This window comes from Trachurus trachurus, assembly GCF_905171665.1.
Source record: "Trachurus trachurus genome assembly, chromosome: 7".
In the NCBI taxonomy this organism is placed as follows: Eukaryota; Metazoa; Chordata; class Actinopteri; order Carangiformes; family Carangidae; genus Trachurus; species Trachurus trachurus.
Genome location: NC_139901.1, coordinates 16036362 through 16059839, shown reverse-complemented (window position 1 = coordinate 16059839; position 23478 = coordinate 16036362). Strand labels below are relative to the sequence as shown.

The window sequence follows — 23478 nt, the reverse complement described above, 5'->3', positions numbered from 1 at the left end:
GTGACACATCAGCACAAAAGCACAGGCACATTCAGACATCATCACTGCAGACTCCTGTTGCCTTCAACAGCCTTAATTGGAAAGACAAATCAAGTCCATGAGCGTGTTGTTGTTGTTCTTTGTATTGACAAAACTCACACATCACCCTCAGCAAGGACGAATTCCCGCCTTCTTCTTATTTGTGCCATATGATGCCTGCATTACTCCTGCTGTAGGACATAAAGCACAGAGCTTTAAAGAAACTTAGAGCACATTCAGGAAGACGGTAAAGCGCTATACCAGCTCCAGGGACACTGCTCTGTGATGTCTGAGCTGTGACCTTTAAGGATCAACACAACACCAAAGTAGAGTGTGATGTAAGTGATAAGCTAAATATCTTTCTGCACTGCTGAAAAAATAACCCACCACACTAGAGCAAGAATACCTTCTATTGACTTCAACTGCAACTAGTATGAACAAATGCATAATTAGAATAAACAGATGTGCATAAATGTTGAAAAATCGCTGACATATTGTTTATTCCAGTTTAAAACTCCCCATTGTACAATACCAGTTTAATGTCAAGCTGCACGCTTAGCTTGGACCAATCCAGACTCCCCACTTCGAAAGAAATTACACAGCAGGCGGCTTAATGTCTTCAATATGGCATCAAATCCCCTTGCCAAAGACTCAGCCACATCAGTGGGAAGAACAAGAAGACACTGCCAGCCCAGCTTTCCTGGGAGCTCTCCAGTTTTCACTGCCCTCTCCTGGTGTCCTTCACCTACAGTCCAGCCTAAAGAAAACATCTCAAATTAGATTAACAAACATTTGTAAAAGTCGAAATGATGTTTGATTTTAGTCATCAAGGATCATTATGTTAACACATCTTATATAGAACAAGTTTTGAAATGGATTTGTTGAATTTATGAACTGTACTTTTTTTCTTCTGTTGTTTTTGATGTCACCTGAAGAAACACAGTTCAAAATCTAATTTGCCTAAATTGCATCCAGTTTTTTTTTTTTTTTTGCCTTTTATGTAATGCATGGTTCTTGAGAGCGCTGTTGTAAACTCATTGATTAGGCTGAGTTAATGGACAGTATGTTGAATTTTGAGCAGAAAAGCAGATGTGGTTGTCAGGAGCAACGGTGTCAGAGAGGATTCTGCACTGGTACACACTTAACCACAAAGTGCATTACACATGGCAATAATGATGAGCATTGTGAATAAAAGGCAAACACATTACAGAAGCCATCAGCTTGCCAGCTTTTGTGTTTTTGACTTGTTCACTTATTGGTTTGGTGTTGTTATTGTGCTTCGATAAAAGTCAACTGTCATCACTCCATACTGGCTTTTGATGCTTGCCTCATTTCCCAAAAACTGTCAGAGTGTTTAAACAGACTGACGCACAGTTTGTGTGAGTGCACGTGTGTGTGTCTGTGTTTGTGTGTCAAAGAAGCAGAGGAGGAAAAAGAAGCAGAATGTCTTCTGACAAGCCTCTGTGGTTCAACTGGCTCCAATTTTCCACATTTTGATATCTCACATTTTAAAAAGACAAATGCACAGAGTGAGCCAGAGGAGGAGGACATAAAAGAGAGATAAACTGAGAGAGGGGGCAAGGAAAGTGGATCAAGTCAGGAAAGGCTGAACGTGCAGAAGGTGAGAGAAGAGGCAGAGCAGAGGCAGGTAAGGAGGCAGAGAATGAGCTGAGATTTGGAGGTGGAAACAGGGATCCTTTGGAGAGGAGGACAGTGTGAGAGAAATGATCTGTAGTCAGCAGATGAAAGTGAGGAAACAGAGATGGGGACTTGCCAGGTGTTAGTCAGTTTCAGAGAGAAGAGAGAAAGTGGAACCAAGAGGTGTCTTAGATGATAGAAGAGCTGGGATGGGTTTGAAAGGGTGGAGGATTTTTGGCAAGAAAAGGAAACTTGTGTATTACTTGAGTGTGTCTATAGTTGTGTGTGTGTCCTGCCCATCTGCTGACTTGAGAGATATTGTAGAGTGAAGATGTGTTTTAACTATTAGAAGTAATATTTCTTTGTATCAGCCCATTAAAGCAGAAGTGAGTGATCCGGTCGTTTTGGCTAATGCTGCGTTCCAGGCAGGCTTTTGAAATCATAAATTACAGCTTCAAGTCACAACTTACGACTTTGTAGCGTTCCAGGCAACCCACTCGTGTTTTTCCGACCTGTTTTACCGGTGAAAGTCACTGTAACGGCCACTCGTAACTTCCGACCCGTGAAATCGTACCAGTACGTCTTTTTATACAGTCTATGTACCAGATAGAACTGGTACAACTTAACGGTCAGAAAAAACGAGTTTCCTTGAACGCACCATAACAGTCCTCGTCCCTACGTCGCCACATTCACGGCGTCCCTTGGCTGCACACACAGCCCTGCATGCCGTTCTCTCTCCTCATTGGATAAAAACTGTAGGATACGATAAATGTTTTCTCCTCGACTCAGAGCAGAGCAGAGGGACTGACAGACCCGCGATTCAGACCAAACACTCTATGTAAGTGATTGCTGTCGGAAGATAGAAATATTTAAGACTTATATTAACACAAATATATCACTCACTTCTGCTTTAATATAGGTGTATGTGTGCATACACTGTAAATACTAATAAAGCTTAGAGACAAGCTGAGAGGGAGTTCTCACCTTTCTTCTTATAGAAATACTTAACTTATTCATAATCATCTCTTCATCTTTTTTTTTTTGCCATTATTGCCTTCAGTGTTGAGCTAATGTCAGTGAAACTCAAACGTTTCTCCCAGACTTTTCAAATTAAAAGCCTGCCTGGGTATAGTGTAGGAATAATGCAATCTGAGCTACTTGAGCAGGAGTAATGAAGTTTGACTTTTATTGATGGTAGAATAACACAGAGAGAATAAAACCATAGTGAACACCCCAAATGAAAAATAATTAGTTTGTGATTAGCGCAACAAGATGACAAGAGCAAACCTTTTAAAATATTCTCATAAACCAGTATAGAAATGAAGACAACTTTAAAATGAAGGCCTGTGTTTCTGAGTAGTTTCAGTAAATGTTGTGAAAGTGCACTTGCACAGGCAAATTGATTTTTGAATTTTCCTGTATGCATTTCAGCTGTACTGTACCTATCCCTATCACTCTGCTGTTGATTATTAAGAATGAAACTGCACATTTATTTCGGCCATCTCTCCCTCTTAACCTCGCTCCTGCTTGGTCGTTACACCCTGTATCTCTCCATTCCTCTAATTTTCTCCTCCTTCCCTTCTTTTCCTGTTTCTCACGCTCCCCTTGACACATCTGCTCTCATTTAATCTCCTTCCCTCGCTCACTTCCTTCTGTCTGTCTCCTGCCATTCACTGACGCACATAGCCTCAGAGTTGATTCCCCCTTTCCCTGCTGCCCTCCTTCATTTTCTGTGCTCTTCATCATCTTCATCATTCTCGTGATACGATAGGATCAATAATGACAGGCAGATGTGAAATTTGTATACTGTATGCATGTCTGCGCTTGGCTGTTGTCACGGCGCCATCAGCCCCGCAGCATCCTGAGGAGAAGCGGTAACACTGGGAGGTCTTGTTTCCATAGTTCTCATTGTTCAATAAAGTATTTTATCATAGAATACATAACAAATATTGATAGGATTTGAATTACCACGTATTATCAGTCTGGACCAATATTGCACTGTTCCCCTGAAATACACCGTCAACACCTTCCTTTTGAGGAAATAACTTTAGTTATTATTCTTGTCCCCTAGTTCAGATTTTTTTTCCTTCTTTTATCCCATTTTTTTGATGATCAGTTTAGAAAAACAAAATTAAACGACAAGCTTAGATCAATTTGCATACAAATAAATGTCACTGCCTGCGATCACCGGAGTTGAAACATCTGTTACTGACAGTTTATAACAGGAGATCATCTGCTTTCGAATACCCAGAACCAGAACAATGTCACTACCTTGTACTGTAAGTGGTACAGGTCAAAGTCTAGATTTACCTGAAACTCATCATTGAGCGTTTTTGTACCTTAGGATTTCTATTATCCTTCACAAAATCATTGATGAGAAGGGAAACAATCAACCATATCCATGGTGAGTTGTTCTGTATTTCTCAAACAAAATATCTTATCAACACAGCATATGCTTGGTGGAAGATTTTTAAATTTTTCAGTTTTTTATGTTGCCTAATGGCTATTCTCATGGTATCCAAAGGAAATAATTGATTGAACCAACTGTAAATTACAGTAATTACTGTTGGACTATCCTTTATTTTCACTCTGTTATGACAATTGATTTCACCTTTTTGTCTGTTTTCAGTTGTGTTGTATTAACGGCTGAAGAAACTCTGACATATTTTCACTGATGTTTCATTGATGTTAATGTGCTCTGTCTAAAGAGAGAAATCCAAATCAAATGTGAACAAAATAACAAAGATGATCAAGACAACAGGCTCAGTTTGGTCAGAAATATATCTTTTATTCAACAAATTGTCATTTGTCACAATATTTTGAACTTGGCAAACATCTTCCATCTAATCTTGGTTTGATAGTGCACAATAGATCATAACAATGTTGACTAATTACTTTGTCCTTCTGTCTCCCAGTGTTGGAGACCCAACTAGAAACCCATTAAAGTGGCAAAAGTAGCATATTAAATTTTCACAACAAACACTTTCATAGTGATTTTCTGATGAAATCTTGTGAAATTCTTGCAGATGACCGTATAATACAGTATTACACTCAACAGCGCTGAAAGAAAAGCAGCAAACAATGCACATAACTTTATTGTTTCATGTGTCTTTCAATTACAAAATGAAAGAACAACAACTTCCCAAGGTGCTATGCAAAATGTGATACTTGAATAATTTTGTGCTGCCTTTAATTGCTGTTAAAATCTGCTCATAAAACACGTTCAATGAAGATAGTGTTTATTGAATTGATTCAGAACAAATTGAGGGGAGCTGAAGAGGATTTATTTTCAATTTCACCTTCTAGGTTTCTGCATAATTGCATCTGGGATAATTATTCAAATATCTTCATACTCATTCTCAAGGCAAATTTCAAATTAGTTTTTTAAGTATCCCGAGATTCCCTGTTTTCTATTATAACATAGCTGGTAAAAGTAATGTGGTGTAATGCCGAGTCCCAGGGTGTATTTTGCTAATATTGTAAGAGTCTGTTTTATCAGAATATCATTAATGCACTGTTACGGTTACAGAAATTAAAGCAGAAGTAAGTGGTCCGGTCGTTTTCGCTAATGCTGCGTTCCAGGCAGGCTTTTGAAATCGTAAATTACAGCTTCAAGTCACAACTTACGACTTTGTAGCGTTTCAGGCAACCCACTCGTGTTTTTCCGACCTGTTTTACCGGTGAAAGTGCACTATAACGGCCACTCGTAACTTCCGACCGGTGAACTCGTACCAGATTGTACTGGTACCACTTCACGGTCGGAAAAATACGAGTTTCCTTGAACGCACCATAACAGTCACTCGTCCCTACGTCGCCACATTCACGGCGTTCCTTGGCTGCACACACAGCCCTGCATGCCGTTCTCTCTCCTCATTGGATAAAAACTGTAGGATACGATAAATGTTTTCTCCTCGACTCAGAGCAGAGCAGAGGGACTGAGAGACCCGTGTTTCAGTCCAAACACTCTATGTAAGTGATTGCTGTCGGAAGATATAACTATTTAAGACTTATATTAACACAAATATATCACTCACTTCTGCTTTAATAGATAGATAGATCATTTATTAGTACAGACTCTGGGTCCAGTTAAAAACACAAGACAGGACAGGAAATGTTGTAGATTTACAGGAATTGTTTTTTGTTGTTTTTGAAATATGCTTGATGTTGCAGACAGATGACATTTATCCTCATTCAACTCAGCAAGACAGTGCATGTCTCAAAATGTCAGTTTTCTAATTTAAGAGTTAACTTTCCTCTCTTTAACTGTTCTGCAATTATGTTTGATCTATGAGTGACAATTATTACCATGACAACTTTACACCATCTTACCACACACTGGAGTGGATACATGCCATCAATACATAAGAGCTGGCAGGGCAATTAAGAGCAGCTGTCTATGCAGTTAGAATTATACCCACTTTTAATCTTGCATTATCTCTGTATACTGTACGTAATATAAACATCTTCAAAGTTACAGCAGGCTGTTGGAGAGTATCAGTCAAGATGAGAACATAGTGGAGGTAGTTGTGTTATCATTTTGCTGCATGTTGTCAGAGGACACAAATTTCATCACCATTCAGCTTCCTGGCTGTCACCCACCTCTCTGTCTCCCACAGTTCCAAACAAGGACAAAGTTACGAAGTGGCCGTGCTTGGGCCGTTTTAAAGCTGTAGCGCTTGGTGGGCACCTGTCTCTGCTCTGTCATGGAGCAGATTTTTTTTTCTTTCTTTTTTCATTTCACACACAGTGGAGATGTGTCCATTCCTCTGATGGACACTGTGGAAATGAAATTCACATGCTAACAAAAGAACCACTTCTCCTCGGTTTAGTCTCTCGGGCAGCAGCAGCTCATTTTCTTCAAAGTCCTTACACCAACTAATAACATCCGTAGCCTACACGTTTCCTTTGAATGGCCCGCCTAGTACATTCAGCAGCCTTTCATTATTGTATGAATTGACAACGAGTCGTCTTGAGAACAGCGGATGGTTAACGTGGGCGGCTGAACGTCAAGCACCGGCTCCCTACAATCACACCCCTGGTCCATTAGTTACATTTATCTGCAGGATATTTATAGAGCATCTTGGGGTCTTGGAGCAGGTGATGCGGGCGGTGGGGCGATGGGGGGGTAGCAGGTTGTCCTGGCTGCTGGTGATTAATGCATGAATACATAAGCTTTATCACGAGTCCGGCAGCTTCGGGACCAGGGAATGTCACCGCAATTAAAGACCGGTGGCAGTCGTAAGAAGAGAGCGGCAGCGCCTATCTACAGATTGCAGACCGAGTTGGGGAACATGGGCGGCTTGGTGAAGGTTCCAGCACCGGCGTCTATTCATTCCTTAATCACCTCCGCTACCCATTAGGGTCTTCTTTTGTTCCAGTCGTCTCCTTTTCCTGCACTGTGCCAGCAGATAAAATATGGCAGGCTCAGAAGAGAGAAGAGCTTGGGGAACCCCATTAAACAGTGACAGAGAAAGGATAGAAAATGAGGAGGGAGAAAGGAGAGGTGACGTCGGTAGTGGTGGAGTCAGTCAGCTAAGGAAGAAGAGAGGACTCAAGGGAGCGGGGAGGTGACAGCCATGTGAGAAACAGAGAGAGAGAGAGAACCGTCCAACCATGACGACTAGTAATTCCTCTCGATCTTCCCTTCAGGACTGAGGAACACTCGACCAGAAGAGCATTACAGTACGGGGGAACTTTTATATCATAACCGTATATAGAGTCTAGCTCATTAAAACTGTGACTGCTTCAATTACCTCTACAATAATCTCCACAAACCTGTGAACTTGAACTCTCTGTGAGTGTAGAGTGCCATGTTCTAGTCTAGTAACAGGATGTAAATTGCTGGCTTTACTCAATCACTCCTTAATACAGCACAGGAGTCCTCTTTCTGCTCTGTGAGGGTACCAAGGTCTTCCAGGAGATGATTATTATGTCTGGTTAATGTATTTTATGGAGAGTAAAGTCATCCTGAGTGCTTGGTCTTGTCAGTGTTTTTCAAAGAGAAAAAGAGAAGAAGAATATTTTTCACATGTTTGCGTCGACAGATGAGAACCATAACAGCTAATTGGCTATGATATAATGGCTACACTAATGATCATTAGTGTTCAGGGGCCAATTGCAGAGAAATACTGTGTGACATATAAACTGCTGTGAGTTCATCCTTGAGAGGTGGACACTGGAGTCCACATGGCAATACTTTAAAAACCTGTGTTCAAGGCAGCTACAGCTGATTATAATAATGATACGAGATGGGAAGAAGAAACATGAAATGAGCACACAGAGTAACAGCAATAATAACTACAATCAAAGTAAAGCAGAGTGTTGCTGAATATTTCCCTCGGCTTTACGGATTATCTTTTGACCGACTGTGAAATGTTTGGATCCCCACAAGCAAGTCTCTGAGTTCTTTTTAAAAATGCACAATGAAGTCTGGAGTTTTGAACTAAATCTTCCTCCAGACTCAGAGAGGTAAAGGAGACTTCAGCTGCCTCTGTTTTGGGGGGGATAGTTTATTTTGGGAGACGCATCCCTTCCCTGACAAGAATTTTGTGTTTCATCCCTGCAGAGCAGAGGAACAACAGGGGGCTCTTGATGGCAGGGCAGAGTGCTCCATGTAAGTTTGACTGCAACAATATAAAGGTTAACGTGAGATTCGCAGTCAGGTAGGGTCACTGACAACTCGGTGTGTTAACCATGTGCCCATACACACTGACCAGCAGGCTTCAGATCACAGCAGCTCACAACTCTTTTGTTATTCAGTCATTACTTCACCCTCCTGTTATGTTCATTTCTCAGGAACATCAATGATGATCTGGTGTATGTTTAATTATCCAAAAAAGTCAGAAACCAAAATCTCATTACTAACTCTATTACTAACAATTCCATTAAAGCAGATATCAGCTTCACGGCCGTTTCGGCTAATGCTGCGTTCAAGGCAGGCTTTTGAAACCGTAAGTTACAGCTTCAAGTCACAACTACGACTTGGTAGCGTTCCAGGTAACCCGTAGCTCGTGTTTTTACCATCCTGTTGTCTGTGAAAGTTCCCTATAACGGCCACTCGTAACTTCCGACCCGTGAACTCGTACCAGATCGAACTGGTATGACTTCACAGGAAGGAAAAACACAAAGTACGAGTTTCTTTGAACGCACCATGAGTTAGCAGCCCCCGCCCTTGTCAGGCATCAATTGGTCCTCGTGCTACGTCACCACATTCACGCGCATCCCTTGGCTGCACACACAGCCCTTCATGCCGTTCTCTCTCCTCATTGGATAACACTTGTATCCCACAAGGAAAATTTTCTCCTCGGGTTACAGCAGAGCAGAGTGACGGAGAGACTCGTGTTTAGGCTGAAATACTTCATGTAAGTGATTGCTGACGGAAAATAGGACTATTTAGGACTTATATTAACAAAAACATTCCACTGATATCTGCTTTAATATTTAGTGCAATGGTGTTCCTTACCCCTCCCAAAACTTTTTAAATGTATATTGAAAATACCTATATTGTTTTTTTTAGATTTTAAAACCTTTAAAATGGGTCAATTTGACCTGCAACATAACAGGAGGTTACATGTGATCATCTTTGAAACATTTTATTTTAGAAATGGTTTGCTTCTAACAAATAGTAGTGAAATTGTATATTAGCAATATAATATACAGCAAAAACATTCCCAGATCCCAGCACTATGTCAACATCTCAGTATCAAACAGCCCTGAGATTGAACCATAGATTGAACATACATTTATGTAAAATGCAGGGGGGAAAAAAACAGGAAATCTGCACGTTTGAGTAAATATGGTCAAAAAATGTTTGTATTTCCTGTCACTTTAGTTCCATAAATTGTCCATTACATTAATAATCTCTCTCTAATCTAGAGATGTTCTCTGAGTTTAATGGTCACCGATGTGCCTGACATACAGAAAGAAGAGACTGAGTGAAATGAATAGTTGGTTTATGTCTGAAGACGTTACTGGAGTGTCACCATAGATACTGTACCTATAGAACAGGTTTTGATTTGTAGTTCAGTCAGATTTCACCCTTTGATCACTGCACCACAGCACCAGGCAGATGTAATGTACCCGCTTGCTTTGATTATATTGTCCACAGTGTTTATATTCTTCCATTTACATTGTGACTGTGCAGTTGCCATATTTCTTGTTTGTTTCAACCACTGTGATGAAGAGAGCCGGATGTGGATGCAGTGGACAAGGCTTTGTTACTGTAGATGTGTGTCACAAGAAAGGAAAATGAGAATTTCTTAGTGCGAGCCACTGGATAAAAACACTCCCCCACTCCCCACGTTACAGCTGAGCGACCCTAACCATATTCCAACTGTTCTACACACAACCTACACACAGCAATCAGCTGACCGCAGTGTGTTGCAATCAAGGTTGTAACTGTGGCCAGCAAATTAAATCTAGTATTAGTTTTAATGCTACAAATGTTAAGTTACTACATTAATGGAAGAAAATACCACCTTGACATTTGCAGAGGTATGGGCAATTAGTCCATCCATCTAATGGTCATTCAGTGATATCATCATACATTGACACAACTGTACATGTACAGTATCTACAGTGGATCAGCAAGATGTCTGAGTCTCTAGAAGCTATTTCTGTTTTCTGTTCTCTTCTCACTTCTCTATAGAGGCACCTTGCCCAATCACACGATGTGTGTATACTGTCACACCTGTGTGGATGTGCTCTTTTTGCAATAATAGCTTTTGTGCCAATACAAAGGTAAAAGGTGGGTGTACTGTACATTCAGAGGAACCATGTACATCATCCCTGTATCTCCACATTATACTTAACTGCAGTTTGATGGACACAAAGCCTCCAAGCACAGCCTCCCCCTGACTGCACCCACTGCCAAGACTCGTGTGCTTTTAAATCATACAAATGAAAACTAGTGACACTCTTTTCTGTCAGACACTCTCCTATCATATATCGTCATGGTGTTGCACTCGGCTGATGATGCTGGCATCATCCCAGTGTCTGTAGGCTCCAGAAATGAGCTCCAATAGGTCCTGCTGACAGTTTGTTGTAACCACATTTCTTTCAGTGCTCCCTGTTTGGCGAGGATACAGCGATTTGGGTAATTGCATCATTACAAAGCCACAGGATGTACAGCAGTTGTTTTAGTCGCTTGACCGAGTCATTATTTATTTCACCACAGCACATTTATCTTCTCCCGCCGTTGTGTGCTTGGCTGGTTAAACCATTAATTATTGATAAAGTGAATCGGAAAAGTTTGATTGTTACAGAAATGTGTGACAAGGTGCCATATGTTCTCATCAGCATTTTATGCTGCAGTACAGTTTATTGCTTTATCATGAAAAGTTATATATGTTGTGATGTGATTATTACAACTCACGCCCTCACTTCTCTGGTGTCTATATTTACATTTCCAAAGAGAAAAAAACAAATGTGAGAGAACCGTGAGGACAGAGCTAGTACAAGTGATGTGAATGTCTAATTACTTTCCACAAGGCGGTTGTTTTCTTTGTTATTTAAAAGTGAAAGATAGCTGAGCTGAAATGTGATTTATTTTCCAGTAAATAGATTTTTTAAAAAAGGTCAAAGATGCATTTCTAAAATTTACTCCTCTTCTCTCTCTGAATTGAATTACCGTATGTAAATTATATGCGTCGTTTTCAATTCTGAAAACGTACAGACTTTCATTTGATCCCAAGCCAAGAATGACATATCCTCCTTATCTCTGTGTAGAGTTTTAGAAAGCTTCACTCTCACTCACAGTGTAGCGTTGCAGGTAGCGGAGAAACAGTGGTTATGGTTTCGATTGTTTAACCCCTCTGTCTGTCCATCTGTCTGTCCGTCTGTCTGTAGTGTTTGTTGAACTCTAGAGAGCTGAGATAAAGTCTACAAGATCAATATGAGGCGTGTGGAAATAATAGAAATAGTAATTGTTTTGTAAAGGACACTGATTCAGAGACACAAATAGAACCCCACAACAGAAAATATAGTCACCTCCTAGATAATTTCATCTGGATAAAAAATGTTACACATTGCCCACATGCGGAGCTGAAGCAATGATAAGAACAGCAGTCTGATTCTCTCTCCTTACTTCTACCAAGGAGCAAAAATCATCAAAATGTCTGCAGCCCAGCAAGTGACAAAGGTTTCTTGCTTCCTCATGTATTTTAAACCTGCATGACTCTGTAAGAGTTCAGCACAAGAACAAGCTGCTAGGTAGATAACCACCTATCTCCTTTATAAGTATGACAGTAATTATGCACTGTGTATATTGTGTTGTGTTATGTATGTTATGGTGAGACCCTGTAAGACAAAAACATGCAACAGTCTGGTAACAGCACTCTCAGCCAACATACCAACATCTAGCGATGATTGTTCATTAATTGCCGAGTCAGTTGCATTATGTATACATCACATCCATCGACAAGCTGACAAGTTGCACCAAAATATGTGTCAGACTTCATTTGTTTGAAGTGTATAATATATGTGCGTTTTTGAAGCAACAGTGTGACTCTAGAATTTTTATGAGGAAGTGTTTAATATTTATTTATTTTAGTTTCTTTGTGAACGCAATGCACTTCAACAATAAATCTCTTTCATTTTGAAGGCTTTTTACCTAATGCTTTAGTTTCAACAAAACTTTATTACTTATACAGTAAACACATTTCCCAGTCAAGCCTGGGTTCATTCTGCAGCACATTTCTCGGCTTTTCCTCTCTATCATCATCAAGCCTCCGTCATGGTTTACTTCTTACTTCTTACTTTGCTTTTTTTTTCTGTCATACACTTCGCTTTTCCTTTTTAAATGTTGGTGAGGGCCTGACAGGGGCATGATGCAAGGAAGATAAAGCATTCTCATCAGGTCGCTGAGCAGCAGTAGCTTAAAGCTACCAGATAAGTATGCACTGTGGATTTTTACATTATTCAAAAAACTGATAACTGTGTGCCTGCCTGGTGCCAAAGGGTGGACCATGGGCATGTTTGAAAAATTATATATTTGCAAGGTGTTGGGTTGCAAAATGATATGCAGTTGAGAAGAAGGAGAAGAAAAAAAAGCCTGCCTCCTTAAGTGGGGACAGGGAGGCAGGTTGTTATTTGTAGCTTTATATCATAAGTCCATCTCCACAAGTGTGATGACTAATCCCACCATAATGACAGTACAACCCCTCAACCTCGAGCTCTTCACCCAGACCCATCTGTGTGCAATTACCACAAATAATTCAACCAGGAACAGTGTCATAATAGGTGGGTGGTGGACGGATGCAGAAAGAATGGGAGGAGGAGGAAGAAGAGAAGATCAGAGAGGAGCAGAGGTTAAAGAGCGAAGAGGAAGAAATGTGGCAGAGTTTTAAATGCCGCAAAATGTTTTAAAGTTATCTGTCAAACTAAAACTGTTATACAGTAGGCGCTCATTACATCTGGAATAAACTCTTCATGCATCTGTGTGCAGCAGTGGTTGAACCACAGGAGAGGACTGCAACATGTTAAGGTGACAAAGTCATTTTAGCAAACACTTTACGGTATGTGAGGTGACTGGGAGCAGTGCATTCAATATGCATTCAGTACATGGCACTGATGGGAACCAAAAACTATATTAGAAAGCACTGAACCTCACCAGAAATCAAATCAGACTTTAGTCATAAAAATGCTAATATTTGTGTGCAGCAGTCTCTCAAAGCAGTGGCTGTGTTTGTGTGCTCGCGTTGCGTGTGTTTACGTTTGTATGCCTTTCGCCACAGCCATGCATTCACACACTCCCCAGAGACGGTGGCTGTGTTGATGAATGGTAAATGGTAAAAGTTCATTACGTGCTAAGAGGGATCACATGGAGTTGATTGGTGTGAAGGGCTGTATTAATCGTTGTGTTTCCCGACTGTCCCTGTGCAGTCTGTATTCTGCACATATAGTTTATAATCTGCAATATATTTTTGGGTGATTGATTTCATTGTTGTACAGCTATGTTTCTCAGCTGTCCTTCAGCAGACATAATCCATGCACAGGAATACAAGTCAAGGTATTAGTAATCAATGAGAGCTGTATTTGCCAGCGAGAGAGGTAAATTCCTTTCTGTGCATTCTCACGTGATCTTGCTACACATGCGTGAGCTCAAATCTCATTCCCACGGATGCTGATGGGTCCCTGTGTCTTTTTGTTATGCATATAAATCCCCCTCATATTTTAGCCGTTAACAGTGTTTGTTATTTGTTCTTCTCCCAGATCCCTCTCCCCATCCGAGGCAGAAGCCGCCAGCCCCTGACCTCAGCTACAAGACTGAAATCAGCAGCCTCATGGACTTCAACTCTCCAGATGCCTCCCTGGACAAAGGTAAGAACCAGAACTGTTTGATTTAAAAGGGAGGCTTTGTGCCTCTGTGCCATCAGGATAGACATTGAATCGGATGTTGTATTAAGAGGGGCTTCATAGGCATCTAAGAATGTATGCACACATACACATTTGTCCCTGAGTAAATCCAAGAGACCTTGAGCTTCAGATATAGCGCTCTTACCATGGCTATACCAGCTCTCCATTAAGGGGCTGAGAGCAAGAGCAGACAACAGCAGAACATGTGCTGTCTTCGGTTCTTCTTCCATTTCAGCATTTGCCGCTTGCACCTGTCCCTGGAACAATGAGCATCCATTACATGTTATTCTAGCCGGTTGCTCCTGGCTGCTAATGAACTCGGTGAATCCAGCTTCTCAGTTAATCAAACCGTAACAAAGGCTGCATCTCAATGCGGTCCGTGCACGTCAGTACTGACCCAGGAATACAGCAATAATTGACCACCTCTTGTTTATGCGCAGTTTGTATTCTGGCAGCTTGGCCTTGTTCTGCATACCTGAGCAGCAGGACAGAAATTCTGACTGCAGAGGGTCCAGCAATACAGTGAGTCAACAATCGACCTGACTCAAAATATACTAAATATTAATTTAAATATATGAATTGTATCTGTATTGGTGGGGAAGAGAGAAAAAAACACTGGTGCATGAAGCATGACTGCTTCATCATATAATCTACAAACCACAAGGTATCTGTTGACCTTCAGAGGTCATTGAATTCACCATTTCTTTATTATAATCATGTATATTTTTTGCCAACATTACTTTTTTGTTCTAGTAAAGATTTGTTTTTGCTCCTATGGCCATGGCACATAGTTTTGCAGAGAGTGTCAGGTTTTTGGAGGACCGCAGACCCCATCATGTCCAGGTGTGAAAGTGGTTGTAGCTTATTGACAAGTGTGGAATTATATCACTAACTACCAACGTCCTAATCAGAAGTTAGCACGCTGGCAGAGAGCAGCTACTGTAATAAACCCTTTAAGCATTCCCCGTCTCTTCTCTGACTGGGTGGTCCAGTGGGTGTCATGGTGATGTCATCAGCTCTCCAGACAAACACACTTACAGAAAGTTTATCTCCAGCCTGTGCCCATGTTCCAGCTCTTTCATGTCAAAAGCTTCTTTCAGTGGCTCGGAGTCTTGTAGAGAGGATCAAAGTAGTCGACAATGGCACCAGTAGAGAAGCGTCAGTTGGACTGTGGATCCTGTAAAGCTGCCAGCTTCAGTATGGATCTCTAGTGTCACCCGGACGGCCCCGAGGGGCCTTTTTCTCATTAGAGCGTCTGCTTAAGGGTCTGTTTGGCTGCCAGGTCTCTCCTCTCTCCTATTTGTGTCTGTCAATGTTTTGATGACACTCAGACACATGTAGACACTGTTGAAGTAAAGTACTTTCCAGTTTACCTTGTGTTTTACTTACTTACTTATTTTGTACTTTTAATTATTAAAGTTTTATATTTAGGAATTTAGAAATCTTTCAGATAATTTAATTTCTTTTGAAGTTGTATTGTTTATTTATGTGATTCTTACATTTCTAAAAGTAAAGAGACCCCAGGAGCAAATTTTTTTGAGTCCTTAGAGCAGCAGCCTGGTACAGTACATTGCTGCACGTCTCCCCCTCTCCCCTCTCCCCTCTCCCTCTCTCATGCCTTTCTTGTCTCTCTGTGTTGTCACAGTCAATAAAACAGGACTTTGACATGGACAGAAGGTTGCCCATTTCCCATTTGAAACAGATAGTCATTGTTTCTTTTATCCCTAAATCAAACCTAACAGAGATCGTCGAAAACTTAATTATAGGTTTCATTTTTCCAAGTCATGACCTATACCTAAACCAAGTTGTTTTTGTGCGTCAGCCTAACCAAACCGTGACTGCTCCACAAATGTAACCACGTGTTGATTATTGTAACAGTAACCACAGAGGTCCAGTATGTGTGTTACCAATGTGAGTCTGTTTCGAAGGTGTTCCTACTGGTCATATCAGAGGGTAAGGGGAGATGATACAGGTTTTTTAGGTTGGTTGACTTGAAAGCACAAACTGACAGAACCTCTTCCACCACTGCTTCTTTGCAAATCTAGTTCATAATGTCAAAGTCGTGCTGAAGATTTAATGATAGTTTTGTATATGTGAGTCATTTAAAAGTCAGGACAGCAGACTTTGCGCTTCATCAGGTTAGTTATATGAAAAGACTTGTGCACATCTTTTCAATTAACACTTTTCAATGAGGAGATCCACGCCCCCTCTCTGTCAGCATGAACCAGCCAGTGCATTTGGCCTTTACTCATTTCCTGGTTGCTGTAAATGTGCAGACTCAGGAAAAACACACACACACACACACTCACACACAGACACACCAACAACCCCTGCAGTAGCCAAGGCCACGTATATCACCACAACGTTCATCAGAAAGAGAACAGGGGACTGAGGCCCTGTGTTATCAGCAGATTCGTCGCAGGTCTGCAGTGAGAGAGAAACAGAGAGAGAAGGAAGAGGAGGGGAAACAAGCAGAAGCAGTGAGCGCTGTATCATTAGGGAGACAGGTGCTGCCTCTGCACATTAGCTGACAATGATGTCACTGGGTGAAGAAGCTTGGTCTGTTGGCTGGTTTGAATAGGAAGGTCAGCACAGGGTGGTCAAACCATGTGTCCAGACAAAGCAGAGTTAGGAGGGGAGGAGGAACGGAGAATGAAAGCGAGAAGAGGTGAAGTGCAGCATAAGGCGGTGGACAAGGTGAACGGCTTGGTTAGGACACAGTGTTACCTGTGTATGTATTCTGATTAATGGGAGAAACTCATAGAGACACGGGGGAGCAGGGGAGACAGAAATGAACAAAAGAACAATGAGGATTGTGAGGGTGGACGTGTGGGTGCGGGTGCATGTGTGAAGTGGTCTCTGCTGAGCACTTCCATTTTTCTCATGCACTGACACTTTTCCAAAACACCTGCCCTTACCAAAGCCCTCTTATAGCCAGTGGGTAAGTGGCACTTAAATTGCCTCCAGCAACAATCCTCAGACCTCACCACTGTAATTTACACACATCAGGAATGGCTCCACAGAAACGCTCAGACCTAGTGGTTACAGTCGCCTTTACGTGACTCTTAGTGGTCGTGGTCATTTGGTCAGCAGGTTCGTGTGGGTCTGGGTGTGTGTGCTGCATTGCAACATCTTAAATATTCCTAAAGACACACACCTCTCTCAACCTCTGTCCTTTCGATGAGCTCTTTCCAAATGCTGTTGTTGTTTTCTTCTTTGCTCTTATTCCCTTCGAATCGATTCAGTGGCGGGTTACTGCACCTTAGAAATGAGCTAACCTTCCAAATTGTTACATTTACCCTTGTTGCATTTTACATTGTGGTCTGAATTTAGACCTGAAGCTATGCTGTTGAATTATGAAACATCAAGACTCACAAATGCTGCTCTAAAAATAAATGTCTCAGCACATGTCAGTCTAGCACTGACTGTATTTTCATTAATTTTTATTCCACTGACGGTTGCTAGGCATTGTGCTCGCTGCAAGGGTGAGTGTGTAATGTGTACTATCAGTGCACCCAAAAGTGGCAGGTGTCAGGCTGTCAGAAATTCATGTTGTTGGCGCACAGTTTTTTTTCCAAGTTTTTTTTTTTTTTTCAGCAAATGGGCCAGAAACAACAAATGCGTCACACCGAATGTGTTTTGAAGTGTGTTCTCATACCCAGTTCACCCACAACACTAAAACAGACGACTGGTTTTAATGTTGTGGCTGATGGTCTACATGATTGGTTGTTACTGTATAAGAGTCTGTGTTGAATCATTAGTAGCTCGACTCATTAAAACCAGTCACCAGTTTTAGTATTGGCTGATCAGTGTCTAAATGAATGACCATATCTCAGTGTAATGTAATATTATACCTGTGTAAGTTGGATAATTTAAGTTTTTAGTAAACTTTAAGTGCTAACAATTCCCTTAGATAACAGAAATTGAATTGAATCCTGTTCGTACTGATCTGTAAACTCCAACCCCAAGAATTTCCCACCTGCCACAGAGTAGGACCATTATTCATCTGACCCCTAAACTCTAATAGGTTCTTGAATATTTGTTGCTCAGTGTGAGAAATATGGGTGGTAAGTCGTTCCTTCAAATAACATCACACTGAATGAAACACATTTTTCTGTTCTGTCATCTTACAGTATATGTTGTGTTTGGCTCTGCCTCAGAGTTTTTTTTTGTTTTGAGTTTGTTTTGCTGTCATAAAACAACCATTCCTGCATTTTCACTTAACACTTACACCTCATTAAGTTTTGGATTTACACCTTGCTGCAGCGCTGTGCCAAGGTGCCAGTAGAGGTGCATTTGCTAATTCTGAATTCCACCTTGGACTGAGGTTTGACACGAGGCAAACAGCCAACTGGTGCAGCCGGCTGACTGGTTGTAGTAGCTTCTGCCTGTCCTTCAAATAGCTGTTAAAAAGGCCCACGGGCAGCTAATCTGGGCTGGCGTCTGGCGCTCATGAATTGGCAGCAGAGACGATGGTGGAGAGGGACGGTGGCTGTCGGAGCTGGCAGGTCTGGAGGAAAAGCAGGGTGGCACCTGATGGCTGGTGCTTCCTTTTTTCAGTAATTATCGAACAGCAAAGGCTGAAGAACCAAGGGAGATGGTCTGGGTTGTAGATGAATCAACCGGCAGGTTAGAGAAGATAAAGTGCAGCAGGACAGATAGTTTTCAGACGCGCACTCGATCAACAGTATAAGGTTGCACACCTTTGGGTCTTATTTCGAACAAAAGACTTCAAGTTAACATTTTGCCACACTTCGCATTTTATGCTTTGCCTGAGGTGAGAGAGTAAAGAGAGTCTGGTGTGAGAGAGGTTATGGGAGAGGAAATGACAATGTCTTGAAGGTCATAACAAATCTGGGACCTCAGCATTCCTTTTCACACCACCACTGCAGTTGTGTATCTGTGTGTGGCCCATGTACTGTACAGTAGGTTCATTTTGGTATAACATGCCACAACTTAAACAATACAGTAACAGGAGTGGGCCCACTTAATAGTTTTTTTCCCCTGTCAAACACTGAGTGCACTACTTCAAACAATACAAGTAGCAATATGTAACCCTAAATGTATCAAAGGTAGTTGTAGGGTAATAAAACTATCTATTTTATATACACGTTTAAAAACAGTTGTATTTCCTGGTTATGCTCTACCATAAATCTTACAGCTTGATCCTGTATGATAATAACTTCTGTAAAATATTCATCCATAGTGTAGATGTACAAAGTACAGCTGCCTGAAGTCTATTTAACACAAACACATTGAGTGCTATTTGTGTTCTGAAAGGCTCAGTTCCACAATACACATGATATGAACAGCAGATAATACAACATGTCTGTCTGCTTGTTAAAATGCTCAATCGACAATGAATCCTTGTCACACCTTTGACAGTTGAGGTACAACACTGACTCTCACTGGCAACGTGAACGGCAACAAGCAGTTTTCTGCTGTATATGCGATCAGAGATGATTTAACCGTTACAAGTGTTTTGACACAGACGGCTATTACCTCTACTCTCTACGACTAACCCTAACATCTCCCTACATCATACTTTGTGATACAGGTAATAATAAATTCCTGTGCAAATCATTCTTCTCTTAGTTCAAAGACTTTTTTTCCCTCAACTACCACACACTTAGTGGCTGCTGGTGACTAATCTTTGATGGGGTTGTTTCAAGGTTTTTGCAGTGCAAGCTGCAGTGTAGGGGGGGAAAAATCATGGGAACAGGAAAAGAGCATAGTGGGAATTTATGAGGAAAGGGTGTCCATTAACACGTGCATTGTGTGTTTCACAAAGGGCAGTTAGGCGGTGCTGAAGGAGGCATAAAAAAGATGGACACCACCTTGTTCACAAGTCACAGGAAGCTGGTGCAGTGATAAGGAGTTGACTATCATTCACGGACCCCCCACACACACACACATACACACAAGTTGAATTAATTTCTAATCTTCCTCTCATCGTGTCTGAATTTACTCGCACCTCTTTCTCCCATGAACAATGAAGGGTTGACATCTTCCTGGCCATCTCAGGTGGAGCTGCTGTCTTTGAAGGTATTGTGTAATCTGCAGAGAGAGAGAGATTGGACGCTTCCATTGATTTTCATTTAAGGGATGGTGCTCTCAGCTCATTGCCTCTAAGCATCTCACGACTTGGAAACATGTGTGTGCTTGTGCGCGCCGCTGCATCACACAAAAAGCAGTGTTAGCACTTTCACTTGAACTGCTTTTAGCAGGTAAATATTTTTCTTCAGTATCATTATACACCCCACACCACAGCCCACATGTCACAGAAAGCTAATTTCCTGTTGTCCCCCCTGTCTCTGTTGTGTGATTTGATGCTGTCTTAATGCAGTGTAGAAAGCTTGCTCGTGCCAAGTACATTCTTTTAATTAGGAAACCCAACGGACCTGCTGATTAGCTCTTTATCTTCATAAGTGTCTGAGCCTGAGCTGCAGCTGGACCACTTCCTTGTTACCTTGCACTAGACTACCATGTCTCAGCAGGTCTGGAACAAGAATAGTGTAATTGATATGTTGTAGTCTGCCATCTACTGAGCATGTAAAGATGACGTGGTTAATGCAGTTCATGTGCATTGGTTGCATTTGTCAAATACTCAACCATAGTAATGATCTTGCTGGCGTGACCTCTCTGTCATCAAATTACCTTCTTGCAGGTCACCGTGCATTTAGGGAGCTGCAGTCATCTCTCAGGCACTCCACCAGACAATTTTACCAGCATGATTCCTTAAATAACTTCACAACCCACAGCTTCACAAGATAAATGATACTATTATATATTTTCTCAAATGCTCTCCCTGAGTTTCGTTTTTTTTCCAGAATGAAGGAATTGCTGAGTCATCACTCATCCTAGGATATGTAATCTTCAGCCACTGGGTGCTAGGCACAGGCACATGATGTCCTTTATCGTCACTATAACAACTGCAGCCCTCCTCTTCACTGCCATTAAAAGGCATTTGTTACCATTTCATGAAACGACCTTCTGACTGTTAGAGTAAAATAAGGTCCCACAAAAATCAATGACTGTGCAGTGATTGTGCAACTGTGCTCCCGGTCTCCTCTGGCCTCACAAAAATGTGGACTAAAGTGTCTTGTGCTGATACTTTCAAAAGGCAAATACCCCTTTGTGACTCACAGTTTCCACATGTTGTCATCAAATGTACACAATGGACAACAAGAGATTATTTCCTTTAGGTGCTTTTATTCACAATGATTCTCTGCAGAGAGGCCAAACAAATTTGATTGACAGTAATAGAGTTTGAAGACGCTTGTGTGTGCACATGGCCTTTTGACACCAGCGTTCATTAGATAAGAAAAGTCAAACTTTATGTCCACACTTTTGCGATTCAAGGATTTCCCGGTCTGTAGGGAGTTATGGAGGCTCCAACGAGCCATGTAATTAAGCGTGGGTCAGTAGGTAATTATTCCTGATTAATTAATAGATACGTTCAAAAACAAATTTTAGAGTTTAATTAAATCTGTGCATTGTTTTTCCACACTGTTCTGGAGGCAGGTTTGGACAGAATACTCCTCTTAGGTTGGTTTCAAAGCGGCCTGGTTGATTAATGGAGCTTGAGAGAATCTGGACTCAGCACAGGCCACCAGGAGGCCAGTGAGGGCTCCTGCTACTGCAGTATAGTGTGGGTGGACTCATTTTATTTTTACAGCAGTGCACCAGCTCTGTGGCCCACATACTGAATGTAAATACAGAGTAATTTGGAATTGGGAGGTGGGGAATTTTTTATAATGAAGTGGTCCAGTGGAATGTGGATTAATCACATGATAAAATGCTATTCATTTATGACAATAGACACTGATAATATTTAGGTTGTCATACAAAAGGCTCCGCAGAGAAATTGGTTTCACTCTTAATTATTGTATTGTACCATGAAAGTAAAATGACTTCAAGATACAATTCAAACAGTCTTTGATCAGCCTTTTATTCTGCTGTTTTACCTTCTTTATAACCGTGTCTGCATGTGCACTTAAATTGTAGGGATTACATTTATAAGCTGACTCATCATCATGCTGTTTTTAAGAGGTTTTATCTTTGTCCTTGCAGGCAGATGAATAATTCTTAATGAATACACAGGCTTATCACCTTTCTTTAAACTCAGGCCTTCTTCTGTCTGTCCACACGAACGTCATCAATCCCTCTCTCACCTGCCTGCCTCAGACAACATGTCACTGCAAGGAGACAGAGGTTGTGTGAACAAATCGCCTACACCTGCATATGCACTAAAACTGCGTACAGAGGGCTCTGTTTGCTTTCCTACCAGGCCATCCAGAGGGTTTATAACAATGTAATTAAACTAAAATCTACAAGGCTTTAAAAGATAGCTGTCACAATGAAAGGTAAACACATCCAGTTTATTACAATTTAAAAGGGAGATGTATTTTAATCCATCAAATGACTGCAATATCCTGTGTCTATTCCATAGTTGTAGCTCCAAATCCATAAAGCTCTTACTTTACTCTTTACTACACCTTTAGTTTGTTACTCAAAAATGTGGCCTGACAGCCTTTAAAAGAAAAATAGCTCCAATCTGGCAGAAAAAGAATAAACGCAGGTAAAAGCACATGCAAGTGTTTCCCACTGCAATGGTCAATTTAGTAAGGTTCGAGGTTTTCATGACAGCGTAAGTGTTTTTTAAAGCTATTAGGTTACTGAGACCCTCAGGCAAGTCAACAGCTGGCAGACCTGTTGCTGTATAACCTGCTGGTGTTAGGCTACACACACATCGACACCCACCTGCCTGTAAACCCACACCTTGTCTTAGCTCCTCCCCTCAGTGTGTGTGTGTTTGAGTGTTTGAGTAATGTGGGAAAATCATAGTGACAGCTCCTCCCCCCTCCCCTCCTTACCTAGGAAACCATTTGAGTTGAGGGGGAGGGGCTGTACTGTATTACTGAACACATGGGAGTTGCCTTGAACAGGTACGCTCAGAGAGGCAAAGACACAGCAGCAGCAGCTCCTGGATGTATTTCCTGGTGTCAACTGTATCTAATTTTAGTGGGATAATAGCAGAAATGGTCACGATTTGAGTGAGTGCCACTGGAGAAACATTGGATTTTTTTTCTCCCCACTTTGTCCTTGTGTCTGCTCTGAGAATCTCCAGCACACACCTGACAGATCCTGGAATCCTCTGGAAAAGTCCCCTCAGAGGAGGGGATGAAGTCGGACGGGGGGGAGCAGGGAAAGTCTGGTGAGTGAACGGTGAAAAGCTGAAGGTGGCTCATTCAGCGTCTTTCTGGAGCTCAGACTCCACGAGGGAGGATCTGTCCGTCCTCAACGGCAACGTGTTGGCAGGTGTCATGTCTGATAGTGAGTCACTCAGTCACCTGTTTTGGTGCTGAGCCGTTGGGAGACTTTAACCCACGCTGACCTCAGGGTAGTTGTTGCTGTGTGAACACGAGGGCAGACGCTGCGCCATTAATTGATTATTCTGCAGTCACT

General features: G+C 41.5%; 1 protein-coding gene across 3 annotated transcripts in view; it reads left to right on the top strand.

Annotated features, from left to right (window-relative positions):
• Positions 1 to 23478, top strand: part of kazna (kazrin, periplakin interacting protein a) — a 114930-nt gene that overhangs the window by 52759 nt on the left and 38693 nt on the right. For all 3 annotated transcript variants that reach the window (XM_083974745.1, XM_083974747.1, XM_083974746.1), the window contains exon 2: positions 13867 to 13974. In XM_083974745.1, the coding sequence (XP_083830871.1) occupies positions 13867 to 13974 (108 nt within the window). The remainder of the gene's footprint in view (positions 1 to 13866; positions 13975 to 23478) is intronic.